The sequence below is a fragment of the Odontesthes bonariensis genome, chromosome 7 (genome assembly GCF_027942865.1).
Source record: "Odontesthes bonariensis isolate fOdoBon6 chromosome 7, fOdoBon6.hap1, whole genome shotgun sequence".
Classification (NCBI taxonomy): Eukaryota; Metazoa; Chordata; class Actinopteri; order Atheriniformes; family Atherinopsidae; genus Odontesthes; species Odontesthes bonariensis.
Window position 1 is genome coordinate 29,564,226 of NC_134512.1, and position 17,746 is coordinate 29,581,971.

The following is a 17,746-nucleotide window of genomic DNA, read 5'->3' on the forward strand; positions in this document are numbered from 1 at the left end:
TATAAGGTGCAACCGATGTGTGAAAGCTGCTTTCTCTTCTTTTGTTATTTTCCATACTTGCTTCATCCTATTCAGGATAGGAAGGACTACTACTTCCTCTTAATTTGGCATAATTTCGATACCCCCATAAAATTCATGTTATCATTTCCGAGCCCACTTCATCCCAGCTGTATTTACAGCTTAGATACTTTTAAGCAGTTTTCTCCACTTCAGCAGGCTCAAACATTGTGGCAAAAATAATACTCCAGTGGCTAACTGTTGTAGGGAAAAACACTGAGCAGAATAAGTTTGTAAATCACTTTTATCTATTTATCTACAGCTGATCAAAAGTCAAATGAACCAACATATGTGTGAGTGTGATTGCAGACTTTTTCTTTAGTGGAGATAGTAGCCTACATGTAAATGTATTAGAAAGTGATGAATACGTGTTACTAGGTCCAACTTAGTAAGATTGCAGTCTTGAAGTTCTCAAGTCTTTACATTGGCTCCCGGTCAGATACAGAATAGATTTTAAAGTTCTGCTACTCGTCTACAAATCACGGAATGGTTTAGGTCCAGAATACATGAATGACATGCTGGTAGAGTATAAACCCAGTAGAGCTCTGAGATCTACTGACTCAGGTCAGATAGTGGAGCCCAGAGTTCAAACTAGACACGGTGAAGCAGCTTTTAGCTGTTATACTGTACACAACTGGAACAAACTACCAGCAGAACTGAAATCAGCCCCAACTGTAAGCACTTTTAAATCCAGGTTAAAAACATTTCTCTTTCGGTGTGCTTATGGTTGAGTTTATATCTTTCTTTTTCCCCTCTTCTTTGATTTCTTTTAACTGTGTTTTTAATTTTTATTCTATTTTTTTTCTCTTTAAATTGCTGCTTTATGCTGTTCTTTTAAATGCCTTGTCTTTATGTAAAGCACATTGAGTTGCCTGTGGTATGAAATGCGCTGTATAAATAAAGATGCTTTGCTTTGCTTTGCTTTAATGTGTTTAAAGCTCCAGGGCGCTCATTTAAACCTGTCACCAAGACTTTCAGTTATTTCAGATTAATTAAGAAAGTAATGTGTGTCAGAAAGGGGATATGAAAATACGCCAAATAGTATCTTTCAGTTGGCCGAAGAGAACATTCTATGAACTTGTTCTCAGGGGACAGAAAAACAAAAAATAATTATAATCATTTATAATTTTCACATAAATAAAACACTATAAATACACACTATATGTTTGTTTTGTTTGTTTGTTTGTTTGTTTATTTTTCAGGACATTGCACATTAATGAACATATACATAGTGTACGTACATGTAAATGTGCCAGATTTTAGCACAAATGCTAATTTCCATCTGGTGTCCAAATAGACAGGCTAGGTGGAGCAAAGAAATTAAAATCAAAGACAAGCATTACAAACAAGAACACTGTTAGTAACAAAAGAAATGGTACAAATACAAAAGCAATAAGAATGTTAATAGAAACAAAGAGACCCCAAAATAGGGTTATGTATTAGTGATGTGCGTGTGTGCGGGTTCAAACTAGTGGTGTGTACATGTTTGTTGAGCTCGAAGCCACGTTTTAATCTGGCTCTTGAAGGTGGCTAAAGAGGGACATTCCCTTATGTGCAGTGGTATTGAGTTCCATAATGCACTGCCTTTAAGAGATAGTGCATTATGGCTAAAAGCGGTTTTCCTAAAAGGAACCTCCACATCTTTGTTAGCCACTGCTCGGGTAACCCGTGTCTGACGATATTTTAAAAAATCCTGTAAACAGGGTGGCGCCAGGCCATGCAAAGTTTTATAAAATAAGCAGCTGTAAGAAAATTTACAGAAATTGTCAAAGCTCAGTAGATTGTACTTATCTAAAATGTTACAATGGTGGTAAGAAAGAGGTTTTTTATCTAAGATTTTGAGTGCTTTTTTAAATACAATCTCCACTGGCTTGAGTGTGGTAGACCCCACCATAGTCCAGCTTGTGATGCAATAACTTAGGTGAGAAAAAATCATTGCATGTAAATATGTCAGGGCAGCACTATCTGACATAGCACCTCTAATGTGCTTAAAATTATGAAGGTGAAATTTAATTTTATTAGTTATCATTTTTATATGTTTTTTAAAAGAAAGATTGGAGTCTAGAATGACTCCTAGATATTTAAAATCCGTGACCACTTCAAGTTTTTCCGTATATGTATGTATGTATATAGATATATATATATATCTATATATATATAGATATGTATATATATTTTTTATTTATCTAATAGATTTATTCATTAAAAAAACAAACAAAAAAAAAAACATTTGTGGCACGCCTATAGTTCCATACCTTGTTTCAGGCTGACTGTGTACATACCGTAATAACGCCATTAGATACGCATTGCAAAACCAAGATGATGGTAGTGGCAGTAGTAGAAGACAAAAAAAGATGGGATTTATTTACTATATTTACATTATTGTGGAATGACTATACGACTACTAATACATTTAAAAGTGATTATTTGCCCCGCATGGCAAAGAGAAAATCCTAAATATGAACAAACATTCCAATGGGAACATTTATTATTGAAGCACGGCGACCGTGTGAAGTCTATTTCCCCTCCCTTTTCTTTATTATTCAGTAAAATTAAACAAATAATTAAAAAAATATCGACGGGGGGGGGTTCCTACGAACTTCAATTGGAGTTTCAATCCCTTTGAGCTTCGCGCGCGCCATCTGTGTCGAGCCTACTCTCCTCTAAACGGGAAGTTTTTTCTGACTGGAGTCATATGATGTGACCATAGGGAAGCAGGAACACGCCTATTATAAAAGAACCACTGGTCTTTCCCACAGAGCTAACAGAAAGTTTCCGACCCCAGAAAGAGGAAATTATTCTTTTCCAAAAGAAAGTTATCCGACGACGGTGATGTCAACGTCGGAACCGAAACTCCTCGTCGTTGACAGCTTCCCTAGCCATGATAACCTGTCATAGCTGTGTTGTAGCTACTGTAATATGATATGGCGTAGCTAGTATTGGATAATGTGGTGTAATGATAAAATTTGTTGCCGTGGAAATATGTTATTTTCTCTCCACACTCGTGTAAGTGGCAGCGTGGCCGCCCGAAGCCTTTTTTGTCGGTTCTGATTGAACACTGATTGACCTCAATGCGCGTCAAGTCTTCAGCAGGAAAACAGCTCTTTAAAGACCATGGTTAACAAAGAGGAATTGGAAGAAAGGTTAAAGAAACTTTTGGTGAGGCTGAAAACTCCCCAGGAGGACCGGCAACTGACTACGCTGATCCAAATCATCCAGGATCTGCTTTTCCTGGCGCATACAGACTACGGTAGGAACCGAGCTGCTGCTGCATGTGCATGATGCCACTGCTACTAAACAGGCCTGCTCTCCTTTTTTTTTTTTTTTACTTTTTACAGATGTTTGCCGTTAATAGAAAAGTAATGACACAACGTAAAAGCTATTCTGTTACATACTCATTTCGTTGATTTAATGAACAAATACAGACTTTACTGTATTGTGTATTTTAGCTGCATTGTTAAAATAAAATAAGTAATCAGTTACACGAAGTCAATGCACCAGTACAGCAACGTACAAAAAGACTAAAAAGTCCTGCTCTTCTGCGTAATTAAAAGTACATAAATGTCATCTGAAAGTGGTGGTCTGGCCACTTCTGACTAGTGTATAAACAGATAGGACACTGGACTATTAACATCATTGTGTGAGCTGCATGTAGCTGCAGCCTCTGTTGGTAGAGCTGATTTGAACTACATTTACACAGTTTTGCACATTCTGAAATGTCAAATCATTCACAGTCGTCTTTGTCTTATAAGTGCAGTTAAAGACTCACGGACTGTCAGCAATATGCACCCAAAACGCTTCAGAAGCTTGGAATTTATTGGTTTAATATTTAACATTCTACTGTAAAAGCTTGATATATCATCCACCGTGTAAAAACGTCATTTAGTAAGTGAATGGTGAACACAGCCATAAAGTAGGTGCAATATTTCCTGGTGAAAGGTAGAGGATGTAAAAAAACCCAAACATTTCTATAGTCTTTCAGTATTGTACTTGAATAGAGGGACTGAGTGTGGGTATTTTTGTCGATGGGTCATCACTGTCCCTGTACTGGTCTTTGTTCGTTTCTAACCCATTTGATCCTATTTTCTCTGTGCTGAAGTAGCACAGAGAAAATAGAAACGGCAGCCAAAGACGGCTTACCTTTTGTTGAAAACTGACTTGTCACATCACGCCGTCTTGTCTGATGTCTTGCGTTGCAGCAGCCGATCTGTTTGAAGATAAAGATGTCCACGTCCCCCTCATGGTGGTGCTGTCATCTTACAGCGGCAGCAGAGGAGTCCAGCAGGTACGTCTTGAGACGCCATCTGTCGTCAAAATGGGCCTCCATTTTCATAGCGAAATATTCTTTATCAGTGAGCTGGAGTTCACCTGCTCAGCGGAATCAAAATGATGTCGAACTTAGTGTTTTTCTTTGGTTCATTTGGACTGAACTGCTATGAAGTGTGGGCTTTTTGTTTCGACAGGTGGGCTGGTCTCTGCTGTGTCAGCTGATTGAAATATGCCCCAGTACGTTGGAGCAGCTAACCAAACCTCTGCAGGATGCCAGGGAGTGGGAGGTACTGGCAGTGCATCAGTAAGTGATGATATTTCGATCAGTGAATGAATATCTCTGTGTCGTGCCCACCGAGACGACTCGTGCCAGTTGTGACACGTCAGCACGTCAACAGCTGCTGTCCCGCCGCGTATCCGATCCGTTTGATTCTGTGCAAAGTGGGATGATGCCACTGTGGAGCAGATTTATTGAGCGGTTTGTGCGGTGTGATGGGGGAGTACCGCGCCGGTGGGAGGGGGTTAGGGGTCGTTAGATGGAGATGTGCTTGTGCTTGATCTGCTGCATGGTTTTGGCTGGTTGCTATGTGTCAACGCAGCATCCGAACGTCTACCAAGCCCCGAGGTTTCCCAGCATCACAAGTAAGTACACAGTCATGTAAGCTGTCGTGGTTTTAAGGTGGTGGCTGATCGATATGTTAGGATTTGTATCCAGACAAAACCACGTACTGGGTCTCGAAAAGAGCTTGTTTTTAGTTACGGCTTTTTTAAAAAAATTTTATCACGATTTTAATCCTTCAAAAAAAAAAATTATGATACCGTCATACATGAAAGATTAAAAACCTCAACAGTTTTCAGGATACCTGACATTTAGGATTCAATTTAATGAGCGATGAAATGTTCAACTGTGGCCCCCTTGGGCCTCTCACAAAAAGAAGTTACATTATGCATGAATAATCATGTTGGTGTGAATGTGTTGTGATGTGATTTGTTGTGATTTAAAACGATCTTTAGTGGATGAAATTACTCAGAATCAGTCTCAGATTTACGGCTACAGGGAATTAGTGAGTTTTAGAGATTTGTACTTCTTCTTTATAGCTTTTGATCAAGCTCTAGATGCAGACTCATTTTCGGCTGCCCTCACCTCTGATTTCACTTACTCCAAACTGTAAATAATCAGTTCCGGGACCAGTTTGGCCCTCTGTCTAACGTTTTTCCAAACAATACAAAGCATCAGTCATTTAAATCCAGTCATCTTTGGTGTTTGGTCTTGTGAAAAGTGGGCTCCGACAGCAGTAGAAGGAATTTTTCTTTAATGTAATTTAGTTAGATTACCAAAATCGTAACAAGTGAAAATGATTTAGAAAATACTCAAAGCACTAAACAATCTTAACTCTAGCAGAGATTTTGGTTTTCTTTTAGAATTTTGACCTTTGAAATGATACAAATGAGCTCACAGCCCTGTTTAAATTTGCTGGTGTTCTGATGTGATTTCCAGGCAGATCCTGAAGGCGCTGTCTCAGTACTGCGCAGACTGTCGGGTGACCATGGTCGGGCTCAGAGCGCTGGCCCTGCTGCTCAGATCAGGTACACGCCTGCTGCGTCTGACAACTGAGGAGGTTATGACCTCATATTGTGACCGGCAGTTCCATTCCAGTTGCAGTTTGTGATGTTGCTTTTGATGTTTTGTCTCATTGGAACATATTCAGACGAGATCGGCGGCTTTGATGCTGTGGCCGTGTGTGATCAAATATCAACACATGAGGCGACTCCAGTGAAATGCAGAGTTTTAAAAAGATCAAAGGAAATTGCTCAATGTGATTATGTAATGAATAAACTTCTCACGGTAGAGCAGTCTGATACGTGACTAGAACGGGGGGGTTTCCCCCTTCAGGGTGAACTGAGCTGTACTCTCACATTCACCTCTTTGCAACATCTCATTTCCTGACTTAAAAAAGCCAGAATGTAAACAACTAATCCGAGCTCTTCTATGAGTGACACTTCAGCTCTTTCCTTACATGCGCTCAGCTGTAAAACTACACAGTGTGCTGAATGGGAAGTTCAGATAAGACGATATTAGAAAGAGAAAGCTTTGAAATGTTTGCATTTTCACACGTTATTGCACAGACACAATTCCTCTGCTGGTGCTGGAGGAGGAGGAGGATGTGTTTGGCCTGTTGGTGCAGGCCATGAAGACGTTTCCTACGAGTGAGGAAGTGCAACTGCAAGGCTGCGGAGCTCTGCAACTGCTTCTGGAGAGAGGTGGGCGCACGCACACACACACACACACACACACACACACACAAACATGCATTCTATTGTTCTTTTGTCTACATGTTCTACAGCAGTTGTAGCCTTGCTTTCCCTGTTGGCGTGTCTAGGTTTTCTTTTGCTGTTTCTGGCTGCGTAAAATCAAATTTTGATAGTTTGACTTCAGTTCGGCAAATAAAGCCCACCTAATGGAAAATTCCGTATATTAATGATTTGATTTCTGCTACTCTGACATGCCAATACTTCTGATGACCTGTGGAAAACATTCAGGCTTTGTTTTACAAGAAAATACACTTTTAACTCCACATTTAACTCAACATCTAATCCTAAGCTCAACTCAGATTCAGCCGTCTCAGAGCAGAGAAAATGCTGATAACACTTGAATCGGTGACATTCCTGCAGCTACCATGTTGATGTGCACGTCGTTGGCTCTCAAAGTACAAGTTGCTCATATTTTGCATGCTATCTTAAGCTGCTTGGCCAGGTAATGTTTGTAATTATGGGCGCATTCCGATTTCCCAGTAGTTCCCTGTGAGGTGGACTCCACAAGGTATTCGGCCATGTTGGTCTACAATAAGTAAGATTCCCGACCATCCAAACTAAAAAAACAAACAGAGAGTGAGTGCTCGGAAAACTTGTATTAGATATTGTTGACGAGAGGTAAGAGAAATAATGATATTCAGAATCAGAATCAAGTTTATTGCCAAGTAGGTTTGCACTTACAAGGAATTTGACTTGGTGTAGTTGGTGCAGACAATATAGATATATTTACAGAATCTAGATATATAGAATCTCAAAAAATAAGGAGCTGTAGTGCAAGCTGAATGCTATAAATACTATAAATGTGCAGATATACAACAGGATGAAGTGGTCCCAAATAAATAGAGACTATGCGTTAATGTAACGCAGAAGGTCTGAAGATGCTACGTTAATGTAGCTTGTGGGTCTGGAAGGAGTGAGGGAGGGAGTCAGTGTCAAGGGGGGCTCCGGGCGTTGTTGATAAGGCTAGTAGCGGATGGGAAGAAACTGATCATACTAATATATTTAGGACAGCAATATATTGCTAACATAAAAAGAAAAATCAGCAAGCTAAGCTAACATTGGTTTGGCTAGCTTAGCTGTGGAATTATGAAAGTGAGCTTTTGGTGCTAAAATGACTACAGCAGGGGTAAAACAGATATTTCAGAGGGTTGGGATGTTTGCAGAGTGCTGTATGTGTCGGTGACGTTGCAGGGATTTGGTTAAAGGAAGTTTTCTTGTTCAGCATTACCTGAGCAGGGGTATGATGGAATGAAACATAGCATAGGATCATTTTAGCTTTTGTTCGGCATTTAACTCTTTCCATAGATGCTTTTATCTGTCTTGTTTCTGTGTTTGCAGTAAGCGACGACCATCTGGTGGAGTTTGTGGAGAACCAGGACCATGGTGTGGTTCTTTTGGCTTTGCAGAGCTTTCCAGACAGCCTAGAGCTACTCCTGCAGGCTTTGAAAGTTCTGCTTCCTCTGGCTAGCACCAGTAAGTCCTGAAAACACTGCAGCGATGTGAAGCACCCCTATAAACACGGTTTCTTTCCTGAAAAATCTCTCTTTTTTCACTCCACTTTGCTCTCTTTGCTTCGACTTAAAGTGCTACACACAGTCATCACATGATGAAAGGTTCAGCTTCGATGGTCAGTTTTTAAACTACACCAGCAAACCGGCAGTAATGGCACCGTCATGCCTTTTAGGTGTCTTGATGTAAATCCGATTACACCATATGCCATGAATCATGGATGAAGTCTCGCAGCCTCATTAGAACAACAAATCTAGGATAGCATCAAAGCTGGAAGAAAGAAAAAAGTCAAGTTTTCATGGAAATTCCCTCAAGATGCGGAACACAGCAACATCTGCGAATACTGTATGTTAAGCATCATCTATCCACCTAAGTTAGTCACACGGTAACTGGAACGACGTAATCCGACATTTCCATGAAAGCGTGCCTGTTTTTATTTCTTTAAACCTCAGATAAGTTATTAGAAAACAGAAAATCTGAATTCTTTTATCAGAAGGGCTACATAATTGTGTCTCTGTGTGAGTTTGTCTTACTTTTTGATGGCAGCATTCCATATTACTTTGTATATAAAGCACTGGAGCTGCTAGTGTCTGGTCACCTGTCATACTCACCAGTATAATACATCTTTTCCTTTTTTAGCTCAACATGAATGAAATTAACAGGCCAAACTAGCTTGGCCATATATTTTTCTATATAAGTCCTAATTAGTTGGATGATTTCCGGACAAGAAGTGGAACTGGCTATGAAAAAAAAGTGTAGAAGTGGATATGAAAAAGTTTCAGTCATGACCATTTGTTCCAGTGTAACGCCTGTGTCCTTCACGGATGTGGGATTTAGCACGGTCATGGGGGACGTGTTCCAAGCTCCTTTTCTGACCTGCTTTTCTCATTTTTATCTCTGTTGCTTAAGTGTCTTTGTGAGTGACGATTGATTCGTACGTGCTATTCAAACTGTAAAGTACCGAGCAAAAGTCTTGAGCCACCCTTTATTTCTTTACATATTGCCCTAAAAAATGTTGTACAGTTCAAACATTAAGCTTGAAAGTCAATATTTGGAGTGACCACCTTCATTCTTCAACACAGCCTGAACCCTCTTAGACAAGCTTTGTTGTCATTTCTTAAAGTAGTCTCCAGGAATAGTTCTCCAGGCTTCTTGAAGGACTTTCCAAAGCTCTTCTTTGGATGTCAGCTGCCTTTCGTTCTGTTCTCTGTCAAGATGATCCCACACTGCTTCAGTAATGTTGAGGTCCGGGCTCTGGGGAGGATTCATCCCTCCATAAGACCTGTTGCCACTGATTTTCAGTCCACTTCTTGTGTCATTTGGCATAGCTCAGTATTTTCTCCCCGTTTCCCTTCCTTAAAGATGGCTTCTTGACAGCCACCCTTCCATGCAGCCCATTTCTGGCCCTTCAGTTGATGGATCAACTGAAGGCCCAGACGCATCTCTCTGGTCTTTGTCGGTGTCCTTGCTGCATTTTTTTCCCCAGTGTCTCAGGAGCACCATGCTCACTGCACATGTGTCAAGTTTTTAGCAAATAGCTCTTTTGGAATCACCTTGTTGGTGGAAAATAACCCACTTTTTTATGTCTGTCAAACTGCGTTATCTTTTAGCATTTTTTCGTAGGTGCAGCTAAAGAAGTGGGAACAAATTATGCTTATTTACTGCTGAAAACAAAGTGCCTGAAAATAAGATTTAAATTGCTGCAAATGAATCGGTGCTTTGCTAAATTGTCTGTTATGTGTGGACACACCACTAAATTCTAAGCCTAGATAACGCCCAAGCCCAAGGGGAGGCTCCTTGGAAGAAACGAGGGGTGGCTTTAGACATTTGCCCTGCGCTGTTTGTTTGTGTATTTCTTTTTACCAGCAAAATCGAGCAAATTGAGCGTGCACCTTTGAGTTCAACATCCTTTTCCTCTTCAGCCAGTAACGTGGAGGTTCTGATGTCGGGAGGCACTCGGTGTTACAGCGTGGTCATCGCTGCCATGGACGCCTTCCCTGAGGTGGAGGAGCTGCAGGAGACGGGCTGCTGCCTGTTCAGGAGGTTAACATCAGGTTAGACCCTTTCTCTCGGTTCTCATATAGCAAGTGCTTATTTTGTGTTTCTTTCCATATGAAAAAGGTCAGAAAATTCTGCTTCAGCCAACAATACAGCGGGTTATATAAAAGGGAAACAAGTGTAAAATGGATTCAAGGGAACATTGCGATGCACCGTCAGCGAATGGCTTTCAAGTGTAGCCACTTCTTGACAATTGGAGACGATAACAATGTTTGCGAAGTCGACACAGTGGTGCTTGGATTTGAATCATCCTGATAAACTAATTTGTTTTTCAGATGACAAATTAAGATTGAAGAAGTCAGCCGAGGTTTTAGTTGTACTCAGACTCTCTTTTTGTCTTTTGTTTGCTTTCTTTCAGAGAGCTACTACAGCATCCTGGTGCTTAACGGCGTCCAGAGGGTCGCAGTGAGAGCCTGCAAGACTTTCCCCGACAACGCCGAGCTGCAGGCCGCCGCCCTTTCCTGCCTGGCTGACCTTAGTGAGGACGCACACTCACAAACTATTTTTAACTCGTCTATTTATGCTCACACAGAGGGAGTAGGGACACGAGAGCAACAGCTTGACCACGACTTCAACACAGACAGTCGTGATCTTACACATAGAAGAGTGAAATTAAGGTTGAAAAACAGCACATCTTCTCTTTACAGTCACTAGAATTACCAGCTGTGACGTTTTGTTCTCATCTCTACAGTGTGTGTGTGTGTGCGCGTGTGTTCGTCGTCATGGCAAATCATGGCTCTGGTGACAAGCTACTGTGGAAGACAAACTACCCCAAACAGATTTTGATTTTGAGTTGTTAAAGTACCACTTTAGCAGCTATTAATCCCCTAAAAACGAATCTGTCTTCCACAGAAATATCTATATTTTTAATTCTTTTTTTTTTGTGATGTGGGACTGTACGGAAGCCCGTTTCCGCCATATAATAAAAAGAAATTTAGAAACACTAAGTCAAAATTATGAGATAGTATCTCATAATTATGAGATGCTATTTTCACACAGCAGTTCCAGTAGCAGCTCTTTAGTGTGGGAAGATTGACACAGAAATGGATTGTGAGTACATTGAGGACTACTTTAAACGTGGCTTTACAGCAAACAAAATGCTTCATTTGCTTGCTGATTCACATGGGATTGTACTAGGCAAACGCACCCTTGAAAGGATTTTAAGCAAGAAGCAACTCTGGCGTAGAAAGAACAAAACTGATGTGGCTGAGGTGGCAACTTTCACTGAACAGCAACTGCAAACATCTGGTCAGTGCCATGGCTACAGGTGGAGGCACCAAAAATGTTGGTTATGTGGAATTGTGACAGACAGAGAAACAGTGCAAATATTACTACAGTTACTGGATGGTGAAGGTGTCGATCTGAGGTCAAGAAACAGGCTGCAGAGGCGTGTTTACCACAGCTGTGGTTCAAACTATGTCTGGCACATTGATGGCTACGATAAGCTTAAACCATATGGAGTTGCAATCAGTGGATGCATCGGTGGATTTTCCAGAAAGTTGATATGGCTGGAAACTTACAAACCAAACAACGACCCTAAAATCATTGCTGGCTACGCCTACTTTATGGATGCTGTGATCAATTCTGGTGGGTGCCCTGCCAGACTCAGACTTGATTTAGAACAGAAAATGGCCACATGTTTATCTACAACATTAATCTAATGTCTCATCCTAACACACTAAAATCAACACTATTTCATTTTGTCATTTGTACTTACTTACAACCTTTGACTTAGGCTATCTCATAATTTTGACTTAGTATTTCTAAAGTTCTTTTTTATTAAGTGGCGGAAACTGGCTTCCATAGGACTGTGTGTGATATATCAAATTCTTACGAGTATAATCTTGCCCAAAAGTCCTCCTTTACTTGGAAGTAAAGGACGGATCAGCCAGGCTGCGGAGACATGAGGAGCCTCTGTGTTGTGACTGGCAAATAATCTTGTTTGGAGCTTGTGATGATCACTGTGATGTGTAATATACACAACAAGATGGATGGAAAAGCTTCTCACACGCAACACGTTTGCCTCTATTTGTCACCTTTGAATTTTTCTAAAATGCCGTCAGTAGCTAAGAGGTAAATGACCTTGAAAAGCCGGACGTGCCTGAAGGTTAGATTAGACACTTTTAGCACAGCAGTGACACCCTGCTGTCGCCTTCTGCCAGCCGCAACCATCGTGCAGAACAAAGCGGTGGCCCAGCAGGGTCTGGAAGAAGGAGAGGAGGAAGAGAACCGAGGAAAGGAGGAGGTGGATGACATGGGCCTGGGCTGGATGGAGGACTGCTGCACAGCCCTGGAGCTCCATGCTGCTGAGCCGGCCGTTCAGGTCAGTCCAGTCATTTCTGGCCCCCGGAGCCTGAACGCATATTTTACACCGTGCCGTTTCAGACGTCAAAAGTTTTCAATTTGTGTGAATCACCGCTCCCTCAGGAAGCTGCAAGCTGGGCCATTCATAATCTGCTGCTGCACGGAGCTCGAGTGAGCCTTTCTGAGGAGGAGCAGGATGAAAGGTAGGCAACAGAGCGACCAAGGGTCGCACGCATCGTCCACACACGTCTAACGCTGTTTAATCCATGAGACGGATCTTGGCCTTTCAGGACTCCTGTTCACAGACAGTTGATGGCGGCCCTGTTGCTGCACTCGTCCTCTCCCAGCGTGTTCAGAGCTGCTACCAGTGCCATCTGCACACTCATCACAAACAACAGTGAGTCTTCAGCAGTGCATGTTGACTCGTGGTGCGCTAGATATGGCTACGATAGAAAGGCTTTCCTCTCACTCAACCTCCCCGTTGATGTAAATGTAGTAAAATCCCAGTAATGGACTTTATTTGTAGAGCGCGAGTGAAAATGATACCAACCAAGGCCAGATAAAAAGCATTACTCCTGGATCATCATTGGTGTTCGTAGTTGTGACAGAAAAATGTCTGCTTCGCTTGCAGGTAAAATGAGCTCTTTGTTGCTGTCCAGCGGCCTTCATGTTAACCTGGTGGAGATGATGAAGAGACATCTGACCTCAGCAGACGTTTCCATCAGCGCCTGCAAACTCTTGAAGCTTCTCTTCCAGGGAAGGTTGGAACAAACACAGTTTCCATTCTACGCTAGTGGTTTTTTAAATCTCTAGATTTGTAAATCAAGATTGATCTTAACTGTCGCCATAGAGCACGAGATTGTATCGTGAAATTACACATGCCGATTCGTGTTTTATTCCTACGAATGAAAATTAAAGTCATGACAATGAAACTGGTTAAAACGGGAGGATGGATTTGGGAACCTTTCTTGTAATTCAAAACATCTTCGATAAAGTTTGATAAACTATTCTAATTCTGAAAAACTTATTTATTTAAATTCATTTCTGAACACCATCATCAAGATCTTGTGCTTAATATTCAGGGCTGATCAGCTTTAGATGAAATTCATGTTTTACTGAAGCCAGTCTCCCTGTACTTGTAGGACTGCAAGTCTGGATGAGTTGAGCATGGCCATGAGTCAGATCCTCAGCACCATGAAGGTCCACAACTTCCAGCTGGAGGTCCAACTGGAGGCGTTGCAGGCCAGCCTGGTCTTCCTTTGGCCAGGTACGCTCAAGGCTCTTCTCTCAGTGCAGTCCGTAAGACTTCTTTCTGTGGCGCGAAGGCACGGCCCCAGTGCCAACTCATGCTACTTATCAAGATTGGCTCCAGAAAAAGAGAGCATAAAAAACGTTTTGTACCGACACATATTCATAAAACTGTGTAATGTGAAATAACACACATGTAGTGATAGAATCACAGCAATTAATCATCAAGTTTGCTGCCCCGCAGACCTTCGTTCATTCTCTGTAAACTTACTGTTGTTGATGCACATGTGACATGTGGTATTTCCGCTGTGCGAGTCGTAACGAAGTTGCCTTATGCTGAGCATTACACAACACAAAGCAGAAAGTGGAACATCTGGCAGCAAACAGCCGTTTCAGAACAGTGCAAAAGTCACCTCGCACTTCTTTCTGCGTTGTCAGAAAAACAGGTGCAGCGATTGTTTGAAACATGAGCAAACACAGGGGGCACGTGTAGGGCTAAAACACACTTTTCACCACTTTAATGAGCTTTAAAAAGTCAATGGACAGCCACCCTTCCATGGAGCTCATTTCTGATGAGGCTTCAGTGAACAGTAAATGGATCAACTGAAGGTCCAGACGCATCTCTCAAGTTCTGTGTCCGGTCTTTGTTGAAATGTTCCAATTTCCTAAGGGCATCGGCTATGTTTGAAACCGCATACTACATACTACATACTTGCAAACTGCATACTTCCATTCTGCATACGGCATACTCATTCGATCAGACAGTATGCAGAGCGTTTACCCACAATGCATTTCGCTCCTGCCCGAGCCGAAATCAGCCGACCTGAAGCTGATTTCGCTTAAGCTCTAAACTCTCTAAACTTTAGCAACATTTGAAACATTTTCAGGCGAGAAAGTAGTCGTTTCGATCCCCAAGGTGTTGAAAACCTGACAAAATACCGGCTATTTACAATTTTGTTCCGACAATTTCGGCGCTACTAATGCTAGCCGTAGTGAGCAACGCACTTCCGGTTATTTTCACAAAATAAAATATCCGTTGCCTTTTATCATAGGGAAAGCCATTACGATACAACTGGTGCTTTTGTTTTGAAAACAGGAAGTGACCTACCCTCGTTGTAGCTAGCTTGAAACTGCCGTTTTGACAGGAAATGACGATCGGCCACGTCACGTTACGTTGCATCTTGGGTAGTTTGAGTACGAGTGGTAACCTCATGATGCATACCCAACATTTCGGCGAATCTAGCATGCATCCGGGAACTTCTCGCTTACTAAAACTCACATACTAACTTAAAAAGTTAGTATAAGTAGTGGGAGTAGTAGGAGAACATGATGGGAGTAGCCATCATGTTTAGGACACTCTTAAAGGGATAGTTCGCTTCTTTTGACATGAAGCTGTATGACATCCCATATTAGCAATATCATTTATGAACATTTTCTTACCCCCTGCTGCGTCCTGTGAGCCGAGTTCCAGCCTCGTTTTGGCGTTGACGAAGGTAGTCCGGCTATTTGGCTAGGGCCACAAAAATCAAGCGTTTTGCTTCTCAAAACAATATGCGTTCAAAAGAGTAATACATTTGTATCACAAAATCGTTCATCCAGAAAAAGACAGACCTCACAATCGCTTGACGCTATTTTCTCTACCTTCATATAACTCCGTGATTGCCACCTGCCGACAGCTGCACCTGTTACGGTGTTTACTGCTCGGAAGCAGGGGACTGCTCGGTCTGCACTTCAGTCTGCACGGTTTAAATAGCACGCAATGCTATTTAAAAGTGTACATGCAGCATTGTCTCAGGAGAAAAGCCTTACACTCTTATTTGATGTGAAAATGGCAAGACAAACTGCACACCACCCTCAGCGTTTCGCTGTATTTTTGACTGCGCTTCTCCGTATTCAGCAGAGGAATGTGAAGCTGGTTCAGTGTGGCTGCTTTTTTCTCTTCTGATTTCTTTGAAAACAAGGTTACAGAGTGCTTCGCTTCCAGCGGCAGCACAGATGTAACAGTCTTAATCCGATTAGCGATTCACAACAAAGCGGTTTTGTCTGTGTGCATGTTTTCTCGCCTCTTTGTCCCCGCTTTTTTCCCTCGGTGTGTGGGAATTCCCAGACAGGAGTTTGAGGGAGCATGGCATCTCGGTCGCAGATCCCGACATGGCCGACGTGTCGCTCAGAGTGCTGAAAAACCAGTGTGTGGTGGAAGGGGCTCACACTCTTTACCTGGAGGTTCTCAACAGGGTATGAACACATCATGTCTCCAAATCTTTTTCTGTTTTGTTTTTTAATTTGATTTAAAATCTCGGCTGCTGATACAATAAGATAGAAGTGGGTGATGGTAGAGTTTGAGTTTTTTTTTTTCCCCTTACTAAAAGAAAAGAAGCACTGTGCGGATATTTAGCCACTTTATACACTGGACATATAATTCTCAGTCAAACAACAGCTCTTCCATTCATTAGAGCTGTTTTACAGTAGGTCTCTCTGCAAGCAGAACGTGGAAAGGGGTGTAATTACATTTCCACCAAGAATTAGCTGGTTTACGTACTGTTTTGAATGAATGTCATGACATTCTTTTTTCCCCCCACGTGGTTGTTTGTACACTTTGTCCCGAAAACCTCTGAAAGGGTTGAAACCAAGGGGGAAAAAAAATAAATTAATAATTATATGTCAGTTTGGAAGTAAAATATCCACTAACGTTTTTTTTTTTTTTTTCTTAACTTCACCTGCTTTCTTATTCAATGTTGGTAAAAATCTCTTTGTTTGTGCTTGCAGTTCATCAGCAGCCCCACCTTACAGAGGTGTGGGTTGAAGGTGCTGTCCACTCTGGCCGACTGCTCTGGTGCAGTGGACCTGCTGTGCCAGCAGGGGGCGATAGACACAGTGCTGCATACACTACAAATGTTCCCACAGGAACGAGGTACACACTCGTCATTCACAGCCTAAACGAACCAAAATTCGATTTTATCAGTGTTGGAAAGTGAGACATAACTCAGCCTGTAACAACATTAATTCTATGCCCCCGTCTCAAGTCAAATCGATAAGATGCCGACAATGATGCTGAGGTCTGGGGGCCCAAGGCTACGGAATAGTTACATGAATAGCGCACTGTTTAAGTTATTAGACATCCCCTTGTTTTTTCTCCAACCCTTTCGAATCAATGTATTGATTAGATTTGGTGATTGGGGTGTAACTTAAGGAGTTGCTGAACTAATCTTTTCTTTCATTAATCTCACAAAAATCTGTTTATAATGCCTCGAACAACCTACGAAAAGATAAATGAAGCATTTTATCGACTAAAACTACGCTCAAACTCGAATGTTCAGCGGTAGGAATGTACGAGAAGAACTCACAACTTCAAAAGCTCAAGACATCCCTGTTTTCTGCAGAGATACACTACTGGGGTCTGACCCTGCTCAACTACCTCGTGTCCAAAAAGAAGCTGTCGAGGATGATCGTGCCAGTCCTGGCCTCCGTTGTGGTCGCCTCTCTCATTCAGTACAGAGAGGACTCCGAGATGCTGCTGAAGGTGAGCCGAGTGTTTCGCTGTGATTAAAATCTGCCAGAACGAGGCCGTAGATGAATTGAGATGTTTTCTTTTCATCAGAAAAAGTGTTACAGTTACAGTTCCCCCCTCGTTCCTTTGAAACGTAGGATATGACATGGTGAATATCTGTGCCTCCGCTTATCAAGAATTACGAGCCAGATGATCGAACTGTGTAATTCTCCACCAAAATCTATAGAAATGATTTTCATGTAAGCTTCTCTTATACGAAAAACATATCGCATCTGAATCTCACTACTCTTTTTCATTTGTAGTGCTTTTCATAGTTTTTCACAAATACAAACCTCATTTCCAGAGTTTTTTCTAAAATGCCATGATAAAAAGAAAGCAAGCAAAGCTGAGCTACGGCTCACCACTTTGTGTCAAACTCCGTCAGTGATTCACCAAGTCAGAACATCTACAGTGTGTAAAGATTCAGGGGGTCTGGGAAAA

The 17,746-nt window shown here is 41.7% G+C and overlaps 1 protein-coding gene across 2 annotated transcripts in view; it reads left to right on the forward strand.

The window, feature by feature from the left end:
- Positions 1 to 2,722: 2,722 nt before the first annotated feature.
- lrrk2 (leucine-rich repeat kinase 2) overlaps positions 2,723 to 17,746 on the forward strand; it is a 35,775-nt gene continuing 20,751 nt past the window's right edge. Inside the window, exons 1-16 of one of the 2 annotated variants that reach the window (XM_075470498.1) lie at positions 2,723 to 3,307; positions 4,257 to 4,342; positions 4,521 to 4,630; positions 5,825 to 5,913; positions 6,454 to 6,588; positions 7,978 to 8,112; positions 10,071 to 10,202; positions 10,565 to 10,684; positions 12,369 to 12,529; positions 12,634 to 12,713; positions 12,801 to 12,907; positions 13,142 to 13,271; positions 13,653 to 13,777; positions 15,866 to 15,993; positions 16,525 to 16,669; positions 17,139 to 17,278. In XM_075470498.1, coding sequence (XP_075326613.1) covers positions 3,172 to 3,307; positions 4,257 to 4,342; positions 4,521 to 4,630; positions 5,825 to 5,913; positions 6,454 to 6,588; positions 7,978 to 8,112; positions 10,071 to 10,202; positions 10,565 to 10,684; positions 12,369 to 12,529; positions 12,634 to 12,713; positions 12,801 to 12,907; positions 13,142 to 13,271; positions 13,653 to 13,777; positions 15,866 to 15,993; positions 16,525 to 16,669; positions 17,139 to 17,278 — 1,959 coding nt within the window. In that variant the 5' untranslated portion in view covers positions 2,723 to 3,171. The remainder of the gene's footprint in view (positions 3,308 to 4,256; positions 4,343 to 4,520; positions 4,631 to 5,824; positions 5,914 to 6,453; positions 6,589 to 7,977; positions 8,113 to 10,070; positions 10,203 to 10,564; positions 10,685 to 12,368; positions 12,530 to 12,633; positions 12,714 to 12,800; positions 12,908 to 13,141; positions 13,272 to 13,652; positions 13,778 to 15,865; positions 15,994 to 16,524; positions 16,670 to 17,138; positions 17,279 to 17,746) is intronic. The other variant, XM_075470499.1, reaches the window with a different exon arrangement.